Source organism: Centruroides sculpturatus, unplaced genomic scaffold, assembly GCF_000671375.1.
Source record: "Centruroides sculpturatus isolate CEXI.00-Female unplaced genomic scaffold, Cexi_2.0 scaffold1571, whole genome shotgun sequence".
NCBI classification, from domain to species: domain Eukaryota; kingdom Metazoa; phylum Arthropoda; class Arachnida; order Scorpiones; family Buthidae; genus Centruroides; species Centruroides sculpturatus.
In genome coordinates this window covers 22,011-33,495 of record NW_019385700.1, presented here as the reverse complement: position 1 = coordinate 33,495, position 11,485 = coordinate 22,011, and the positions used below count along the sequence as shown (strand labels likewise).

The following is an 11,485-nucleotide window of genomic DNA, read 5'->3' as shown; positions in this document are numbered from 1 at the left end:
AAATAATTCATTTTACACTAATTTATATAAAATTAATTAATTAATATAAATAAATTACAGGAAAAAATTATTTATAAAATGTTTTAATAACTTAATAAAAAGTACATTTACTATTACATTAATTATCAATAATTTATTTAAATCACTATTAATAAGTTAAAATATATCTTATCAGTTCTGTATACATTTCACATATTGTCCTTGAAAAATGAAGACAAATCAAGGACGATAAGTCAATGTAAATGTCACTTTTTCAAAGAAAGTTTTAGAAAATACTTTCAATATACATTAAATATAATAATTGTTTATATTATATTATACATTCAATATGCTTATACTGTATTAAATAAAAAATTTTTAACATTACTGTAGAACTATACAAAATAAGGAAAGTTAAGTATTTTTGCATGAAAAATTGTGTTAATTATGTATTATGAAAATTATTTTTATTAAATATCTTACACAAAATTACACTTACCACAATGTAGGATATATTTTCTTTTTTGCTAAATCTCCCTATAAAAATAAAATAACAGAAAATTGTAAACAAAATTTTAATGTTTTGTTTATTAAAGTTTATCTTCTAATTTTTAGAATTTTTATATAACTTTTAAAATGAAAAAAATATTGACAAGCTTTAAATATGGTATATACAAGATGGCCAAAAAGCAGTTAAGATAATCATGTTGTTTGTTTTCTTTTTATGAATTCAAGCTACACATAAAAACGAAATTATACACTAAATTTGTTAAAGAGCTGTAATTTCTGTATTGAACAAGAAGCATCACCTTTAAAGTTTGTAAGTGATAAAAAATGTTAAAAGTAATTGAATACAACAGAAATAGTCTTTACAATGGCTAACTGACTTTTAATCAAATATTTCATTTAAATGACAAATAAAATAAATTATTTGGAGCTAGCAATTTATTGTTTTCTACAATCAAATGATTTTTTTCTTTTAATCTTTTACAGGTTCATCTTTGGGAAAGTATTGGTACATAAATGATAAAAATCTAAGTCACTTTAATAAGGTTAATGCAGTCATTGAGCACAGAAATGTACTTCAAGCTCTGTAGAACTTTATTTTTATTTTATTTATCATTCAGAAAAGAAGTAAAGTGATTGAAAAACTATTCAAATGTCAAATAAGATAAGATAAATTTATCTAAAAGTTAAAACAAAATTCAATTTATTTGATAGCAAATTAATCAAGAATATAACTATTAAATTTTACCAAGTATTACTTTTCATCACTCAAATTTTTCATTTTTTGACCAATTGCCACACTTTCCCTCTGTTGTTATATATATAACAGAGTCAGGAAAGTAAAAATGAATTGTTCAAAGTTGTGGACTGCCTTTTGTTAATAAAAAAAAAAACAGTGTTTTTGTCCTTTTTTTCATAAGGTATAATCTTTGTCAAATTTACTATAAAAATTTTATTTTAAAAATGTTCTTGGTTTTTTTAGTTTTGTTCACTAACTTTTGGATCTGAGAATTTTTGATCCCTCATTAAAATAATGAAAAAGTTTTATAAAATGTTAACAACCAAATTCAGCAGAAAGAATAATTACTGAAATCATCACTAAAAACCTTTCAGCCACTGAGACACATTTATTTGCTTATACACTAATGTTTTAAGCTTGATGTATAAGCTATCATCAAGTGGCATTTTTAAAACACAGTTACAAACTATTCCAAAATAACTGATGTCCCAAAAATATGTCACTTGAGGATGGCCTATACATTAGGCTGAAAATGTTAGTGTATAAGCTAATAAATGTGTCTCAGTAGTCAAAAGGCCTCTAGTGATGATTTTAATCATTTATAAAATGTTTTTGAATAATTCTGATCTAATTTGCTATCCTCGTATTTTGACATTTATAGTTGGAGTATTTCTTTCCCTCATATGATGATGATGATGATAATTGTACACATGTTCTAGTTTTGTTATCACAAGAACATGTTTCCATTACTGAAACATAATGTTTAATGAAATTTAAAAAATGTTTAACTGTACATATTTATTCTAAATACTTTTTTAAAAACTTTATTATAATCTATTAGTACTAGGACACAAGTTGAACATGCAAGTTCATTTTAATTATTAGCTGCAACATAACATAAATAAACAAAAGATTTTGTTCATTTTGCTGTATAATATTTCTAACTTTTATTATCTATATATTTTTCATATCAATTCTCTCCCATATAAATTCAAAACCATCCTTACTTTTCTATTATTATTCAATGAAAAAGCACAACTTTTACTCTCTCAACAAAAAATAATTAATTATTTCAATATATTCCAAACAAAACCTTTAACACCAGCATAATTATATTTATGCTATTATTAAAATTTTTGTTTGGAGTATATTGTCATAGTATAACCAGTTATTATTTCCATAATGTTTTCTCTATAATATTCTCTTCTTGCCAATCTCATTTCAATGCTCTATTTCTATTAATTTTTAAATTAAGAAAAATATTTATCATCAAATGATAAAATTTGATTTATACTTTCCAAAATAACACAACAAACTGACTTATGCAAATGAGCATAAGGAAGAGTCTGTCAAATGTCCATGAAAATAAATATGGGCTTAACAATGTTCTAGAAAAATTATATCTAGATTTCATTAGGACACTAGGAGCTGTCAAGAGCTTGTAAGAGGCACAAAGACAAACTGGAAACCTCTTCCCCTTAGCTGGCTCCCTTTGCCATTTATTTTTGAATGGAAATACATTTGTTTCTTTATTAATAAAAAAGTATTCTGTCTTAAAGACTTTTTTAAAATAAAAATAACATTAATTTATAGTAGAAACCACTACAGATTCCTAAGTTTTCTCAGGCCCAGAGAAAAATCCCCAGCTTCTCGCCCCTTTCCTTTTTTTGAAGGCTCTGGACACAAATATCTTGTCTCAACCAGTTTGAATACATTCATAATGTGTGAAGTGCCATAAAAATCATGTGAAAGAAAAGAAATAAAAAAAATAATTACATAACTTTCAGATTTATTATTATCTTTAAAATCATAATTTATTTTAAGTTTAGTATTTTTTAAAATGGCATTTTAATAACTTATATTTCAGAATATTATATAAGATCATCATTACAAATAGCCTAATACAACATATTTTTAAACATTTATTAAATTTAAAAGTAAAAAATTTAAAAAGATTTCAATTGATCTCAAATGTTGAGAAATTCAAAATATATAAAAAAAATCCCTTTTATATTCAAGAATCCTGTAACTTCAAATTTTAGATAATGTATATGCAAATATATGCAAACTTTTTATTACTTCTACAAATATTATTTATGAAAATCACATTTTAATGAACTACGAAAAAGTAAATAATTTTGCTTGAAACAACATAGAAATATTTAGTTTTAAATTTCTGAAATTCTACAAATTCATTTATGAATAGAAAAACTATTATATAATAATAACTGACACATTCAGAAAAAATTTTTATTTAATGTACACTTAGCTTTCTTTTTACATAGTCTATTTTATGTTACTTTGAAATAACAGGATTGACAGAAGAAAACTAATTCTCTTTTTTATGTGAACAACTTTTTTACATGGGAAAAAACATTTCTTTTGAAAATTTTCAATTTAACTTTTCATGGAAATTGTGTTATTGGTAAAAAAAATTACTCTTTTTGTTAAAATCAAGAGTTCAATTATCTTTTTAAGCACAGTATAGTACAGTATGTACTGTACACCAGAAAATACTATATGCCGATTTTATGTTTCACATGATACCTCATGTTTACTATATTTACATACAATGAATGTTAATAGTAAATGATGCTAGAATAAAAAAAGCTCACTTTTTTTGTAAATTGCTTATTTTTTCATTCCATTCAAGTTCTGAATCATATTAAGCATTTTTATACAGATGCATGTTCAGTACTTTTTTACACAAATTTTTTATTAAGTGGATACATTCCAAAGAATGCCACATTTATGTGGCATTCTTTGGAATGTATCCACTCCACAAAAGAGGGATAAGTGTATTTGAAGATTATACACAAAAAAAATTTATAGTTTTAACAATAAATATTTGACTCTTAAACTTTACTTTTGAAAACCTCAAAAAAAAAAAATTATGAGCCAGATATTAATTTTTCAGATACAGTATCTAGATAATTCAAAAACTGTAGTTCCTATAAGTATTTAAAATAAAATTATTTGATAAATGTCACCACAAAACTTTTTTTTTAAATCTGCCATAACAAAAACAAATATAGGTAAGAGGACTGGTTTGAGTGAAAGTATCATAAGGTGACAATTATTCATTGTAATAATAAGTTTTAAAAAAAATGGCTATATTAAAAACTTTAACAGAAATATATTTTTATATTTTCCAACATTCTGATAGGTTCTTAAGATATTGTCATATTAGGTCTATAAATATAAATTTTATTTCTGACCAATGTGAATATGTTAAGATATTGATTTACTTTGCTAGATTATGAGTAAAACTATGTAGAAAGATTAAAATATCTTCACACTCGACATTTTAGTCTTTCTACATATTTTTACTAATGTATAAATCTGTCAGCCAATTTTTTAAAAAGAAATATCTTATGAGTTTGTATTCCGCTTTTAACACAAATACAGTGGTGCCTCGTATAACGGACGCTGCGAATAACGGACTTTCTGTTTGACCGTTACGTGACTCGAGCAACGGACTTGCTGCGAACAACGGACTTTCCGTTCGGCAGTTACGTGAGGCGAACAATGGACTTTCTTCGAACAAGTGCGAATGATGTTTCCACTCTTTTGCCGTTGCCAATGACAATCTGCTATTTTTAGGATATATTAGTATTATTAGAATGTATTATTAGTATATCTGAAGTAGAAATGTAATGTAATATATGTTGATGATTTAAATAAACATTAAATGTAATGTAATACAGTATATGTTGACGATTCAAATAAACGAAATGTAATTGTGTAGATGCCGAGGTGGCGGGACGAAAAGAGGTTGTAAAAAACAAACGGAGCGAGAGTAGCTCGTAGAAGTGTTTAGTGATCTTAATTAATAAAGAATTATTCGTATCATATAATCTGGCAAGTTAAGTCATTTATAATGCATCATGGCTTCTAAAAAAACAGAAAGGTGATTTCAATTGAAACAAAGCAAGAAATCATCAGGAGTGAAAGTTGACAAAAANGGCCTCCCTTCAATGGTCGAACCGTTGATGCCAGCTAAAACATGCAAAAATTTAACAAAAATAATATTAAAGTAGCCAAGACATAGCCAAATATTGTAATGCCACATCACTAGTGGACATTTGACATTTGCCAACTAGATAGGTCGGTTAACCAATGTGACGGTTAATCGGGGGTCGGATAATCGATGCTCTACTGTAGTTATATTTATATTAAAACATTATTAAGAAACAAAAGAAAAATTTTGTTATTACTAAAATAATTATGCATTCTACTATGATATTAACTCTATTTTAACAAACATTTTCTTCATTAATTAATTTTAGTATATATTATTATTGAACACATAATTGTTGACGTAAGTCCTTGAAGAGATAATTACTACATATAAAGTAGTGCAGTTATATATTTTTTTTAAAACAAAAATAAAAGCATTATTTCAAAATAACCTATGCATTTGAATTACATTACATTTTAATTTAATTTAAGCATAATAAGATGTTTGGTAAATTTTTTCTGAAGAACATTCATAAATATCATAAAATACACAAAGTACAGCCATCCAAATTTCCATTTGGATGGCTATACTTTGTGTATTTTTATGATATTTGGTAAATTTTTTCTGAAGAGTTTTGGTAAAATAAAAGCTCTTTGAAAAAGAAATTCTCAGTTTTATAAAATAGCTCTAAATTCAATGATTATAAATAATTCAAAAAAAAAAGATAAATGTTAGGTTTCTATTAGTATTTTTATCTTTAGTATAAGCACTCGTTGGTAGTTTTCTACATAAAGCATTATTATTATTAACAGTATAAATTACATTAAAAAATTCCACAAATTTCATCTGTTAACTAATAGTTAAATCTAGGATATAACAACAATGAATTCATAAGGTGTGTCTTGGTTATTTACATCTAGAGTAATGGTTTTCAAATTTTTTTTTTTTTTTTGAAGCTGGCACTGACTTTGGTATGTGTGACACACCTTGATACCCAATAATTTAAACTTTAAATAATTTATTACAGTATCTAGGGAAGCTACAAGATTCCTGAAACTTGTAGCAACATTGTGTTGTCATGAAAGTCTAAAAATCATTGGTTTTGAGACTGTATTTAGAATGTGTGTCTATTATGAATGTAATGTTATGAAATAAATATGAATGTACTACATTTGTTAAGGAAGTTCTTTAAAACACAAATTCAATTTAAACTACTTTTCTCAGAAATTTATTGCCCCTAGAATATCAGTTGTATAAATAATATTCAAACATGAATAGATACATATTACTTTTAATAAAGAAAAATATATAATAAGATCAGATAAATATTGTCTATTATATATTTTATGACTATTCCAATTGTCTAGAAATATATACAGTATATTTTCTATGTGCAACAGAAAAAAATGGTAGTTAAATCTATAATACAATATACATTATTACAATAGATTATGGTGATAACATTAAGTAAATTTCCTTAGAAAATTAAATATTTAACAAAAACAATCTTAAAAATTTTTATTTTGAATGATAAATTATTGTATATAAAAATAATAACAATTTTATTTTATGTTTTATTTCAAATAAATAAATTGATAAAAATCTATAACCTGTTTGAATTTGGAACAACCATTTAGGTCAGAATGAAATATTTAGTAGAAAATAACAGTTTATTGTTAAAATTATATACATTAACATCATTTCCCTCAATATAAATCTTTGTATATAATTTTAAATTTTCATATTTTGAATAGTTATAATAATAAATATATATATATATATATATTACTTCATCTACATTCAGTAGAATGAATGTAATTATAAAATTACAAGTTTTAAGGACTTAAAATCAACAGATATGCTCAATTATACTTTATAATTTAAGTAAAATTATAAAGTAAAATTATAAGTTAGTAAACTTAAATTATACTTTATAATTTAATTTTTTTTTCTATTAATAAAATAATTTTTTATGCACATTTCAAAACACCTTTCTCTCTTTTTTCTAACAAATTCTTTAATTAATTTAAGATGTTTTGAAAGTTATATACAGAACTAGAATTCTTGCATAGAATTCTTTATGCATCACATATAATCCTAAATTAATATTTAGAATTATATGTGATGCATGAAGAATTAATTTATTAATTAAAAAAAAACTTGAAAGTAAACAGAAATAAATAGATATATAGTTAAATTTATTAATTATAATCAGATTTAATAAACACTTGTCAAGATTTGTAGTCATTGGAAAGAATCTCATAAAATTAGCAGTTTAAATTTGGCAATTCTCTTTACATTTATCATTTTAAATTTGTCACACCTATCTTTAACATTTAACATCATTATTAAATTGTAATAAATCATGATACAAGATATAAATTTTATTCAAGTTTTTAAATATCATAAACTCAAGATTCAAATACAGTTACATATTTATTGATATATGTAGTGCTTAAACATATTTAACTTAACTATGAACAACATTAAATCAATACAATTACAATTCAGGCCAACAGTTAAAAATTATATTTGAAATTCAAACATGTTATTTTAATTAAATTCTTTTATCTCAATCTTTATGAATTTTATAAATTGTTTATGGTTTATGAATTCTTTGCTAAAATGAAATGGACATGTCTCAGTTTTTAATTTGAAATTGATAAATATCTTTGTATTTTACTTATGACAATTATCCAATAATTAGGAAACACCTATATATAAGCCAATATGCCAATGTAAAAACCAACGTGTAGACTGATATTTAAACCAATTTAGGTCAATATATTGTAAAAACTTAAATAAATACACTTACCGAAGCTCCTAATACTATAAAAGTATAATCAGTTCTATCTTCTATACTTAATTGATGTATGGCATTTTTGATTAATTCGATACATTGCGGAGAAACATCAAAATCATGATCCTCTTCCATCTCCCTTCCTTCTAAGCTATGACTGTTACTCTGTACGCAACCCAGATCTACACCTATATTTTGCCAAGGGGGAAGTAATATGTGAAAGTGATATATTCCGAAAGTAAATAAATCGATTTTTTTCTTGAATATATCAGTTTTTTCCTCCTCGTGTTCTTTTCTACTTTCTAGAAATGTGTTCCTTTCTACAATTGCTACAAAAATTATGTTAACTAGGTAAAGTAGTTAGTGTGCATTCTTGGTAAATCATTGGAAAACCTGTCTTAGGTAACATTTACTATTGTTCCGCGGTATTATTGTCCGAATTTAGAACAAATTTCATTTTTTAAGTTACTTTTTTATCGCTATGTATTCTTTTCTTTATTTAAAATCATTCGTCCGGTGTATTCTCATTCGGAAAAAAACTGTTTAATCAAGGACGAAGCGGTTACCTTTTAATTAAAAACGAGTTAATAAAAATGAAGAAAATAAATAAAATATAATGCGATTATGATTGTTATTTTAACTTAGTTCTTTATTTTTAATTAATTGTATTGATGCAAATCCGATAAGGAAAAGTTTTAGCACATCCGTCTTGTATTCGTGTAAATTGTTTCGTCATTCACCTTAGTTACGAGTCATTTCATGATTATACATCTACACAAATATTTTATAGCAGATACTGTGATATCTTGTATATAAAACTCTACGTATAATGATATATTTTATTACACAAAGTGTAGGGCTTTTGTCTGCTTGATAATCCATTTTTCTAACTAAAAAACTTATTTTCAATCAGTAACTCGCGATCTACTGGTTGATTAACTCTACTTGTATATACAAGCATTAATTAATTTATATAAAATTAATAGACGGTTATATATCGCCTAGCTTATTTCATTTACATACAAGCTTATCTAACCTTATACACATATGTTTATATAGCATATATAGGCTATATATTTAATTAACTTATATGCTATGTAGTAACTTAAGCATATGAGTTTCCCAACAACATTGTTATCACATTAATGTTTAATAGCTATAAAGATCTACCGGTTGACAAATAGGAAAATACAAACATTTTTTAAAATTTCAGATTGAAGTTTTGAAAAATAAATGAAAATTTTGTAAAGCAAATTAATTAACATATTTCATCTTTTTTGAAACTATTTTATCCCTACAAAAATTATATTTTAATGAAAACTTATTTAGGTCAGTTGTTCTTAATTCTTTCTAATTCACGGAAATTTAATGTTTTAATCGTTTTTTTACACAATTGCGTTCTGATTCATTAATGTAAACTTCGGTTTATTGCTTTTCATTTTCCTTTTCACCATTCTTGAGTGACGCTTACTGTCAAAGTACATTATTCATTTATTTTGTAATCAATTTTTATGCTTTTCAATAGCACAATGTCTTTATTCTGTTATTTTTTGATATTGCAATATTATCAATTCAATGTGTATTCTCATAAAAGTTCAATTTGATTATATAAATTGATTTTTTTTTTACTCTTTCCGATCTGTGGATTGTAAGAGGGTCTTTTTCCAGTATTAGATCCGGGAGTACCCAAAGCGGACAAACTCAAAAATTAAAAATATTTTAATAATTAATTAATAAGTATATGTGACGGCGATTGTATTGTGAATGATCTGATAAACTACATTTGCCTTCATAAACATTTTTAATAAAAACAACGTTTTGAAGTTCAAACAAATACATTTTAAGGTGTTTTTCAAGGAGGAGGAATTAAGTTCCTGCAGCTCTCTCCTTGGGTCCATCATGGGTTCGGTTAGCCCGCAATGGGGGCTGTCGAGTGTTGAGGGACGAGACCTGACATATCATTCCCAAAAAATTTCTGGGGTTTTTCTATCCGCCGAATTCGTTTCCGGATACTTCAGAGCGGTAGACCTTTACTTTAACACTCAGCCATCCGGCCGTTTGTAATTACTTTAAAATTGTTTAATGAAAATAAAATAATGTAAAATTTATTATTTTTAATGAATAACAATTTTATAAATAAAAGTTTCATACGTAATTGTAAATATTTATAATAATAATAATTTTTTTTTTATTATAGAAACTTAAAATTTCTGTAATTATTGTAGAATAAATAACATTTAAAGTACTTATTCACTTCAGATTTTGACTTTAATAAACCTTACTAATTTTTTTATTTTATTTTTTTTAATTTCCCTACTACGAATTAAAACTGATCGGCGGGATGACCGAAAGAACTTTTCTGGGTTTTCTTTACGTATTTAACACCTAAATGAAGGCCAATTTCCTAAAGCAAGTCTCCTCGAAAGGTATTACACTTTGGCAGATTGCACTCTTGTCACATTGCTTTATTTCATCAAACAAAAAAATAATAATAAACGAATTAGAGCGTTGAGGTTTCTGAAGAACGCACTGAACCCGTCTCGGGCCATCCCTGTCAATATCTTCACATACAACTTGACGCCATTTCGAACTAAACTGACTCGTTCAACTTGGTGAAAACGTAAAAATAAACTCTGATTTCAATGAAGTAATCAATCGTTTTGATTTAACTTGATTGATTACTGTAGTACTGATACTTTTAGCTAGCTTTTCGTCTCCGTGCAAAGTTCAGCTTTCTACATTTGTATTAAATGAATTGATGACAAATTCATACCAAAATCACGTACCCAATAGTGAGAAATTGTTAACCCATTTAATTTGATAAACACATTTACTTCATCTTATGCTTGATGAGAAATCAATGTTCTACACCTGATCGGAGTGAGGTCGGAAACGTTTCTGTTTGTGTAAACATTTCTCAGCAAGCATAAAATGGTTAATTTAATTAAGTAAATTTATTAACTAATGACAAATTCTACAAATAAGCTTTTCAAAAAGAAAAAAGTATACATCTTAGTGTAAATATTCGTAAAAAACGAAAGCACGAAAGTTACTCAAACTTTGGTTTACACAGACGGGAGAATGAACGGTCGGATGGCCATGCGGTTAAGGAGGCAGCCTACTGCTCTAGAGGACCCGGGATCGAATCCGGACTGGTCAAAAAATTACAGGAATTTTTCGGGGGTGAACTATTCGGATATGATAAGTACCATCCCACATTAACCGGTTACCCCAGTGTGGGCCTGGCTGAACCATTATGGGCTTGCTAAAAGGTCTCTTAGTGCCCACAGGCATAAAATGTTAAAAAAAAAGATAGCCAGATAGTCCAGGTATTTTTTTACTCTTTCTGCCATGTGGGCACTAATAGGGCCTCTTATAGCAGGCCCATTATGGGTTTGGCCAGGCCCACAATGGGGGCGGTCGGGTGGTAAGAGACGGGGACCGACATATCCAGACGGACCACCTCCCGAAAGATTCCTGGGGATTTTTCGACTCGTCA

General features: G+C 26.2%; 1 protein-coding gene across 1 annotated transcript in view; it reads right to left on the bottom strand.

The window, feature by feature from the left end:
* LOC111641335 (glucose-6-phosphate 1-dehydrogenase-like) overlaps positions 1-8,346 on the bottom strand; it is a 41,859-nt gene extending 33,513 nt beyond the window's left edge. Inside the window, exons 1-2 of the mRNA XM_023387471.1 lie at positions 8,002-8,346; positions 479-516 (exon numbers count right to left, since the gene is read on the bottom strand). Coding sequence (XP_023243239.1) covers positions 479-516; positions 8,002-8,121 — 158 coding nt within the window. The 5' untranslated portion in view covers positions 8,122-8,346. The remainder of the gene's footprint in view (positions 1-478; positions 517-8,001) is intronic.
* Between the last annotated feature and the right edge of the window lie 3,139 nt (positions 8,347-11,485).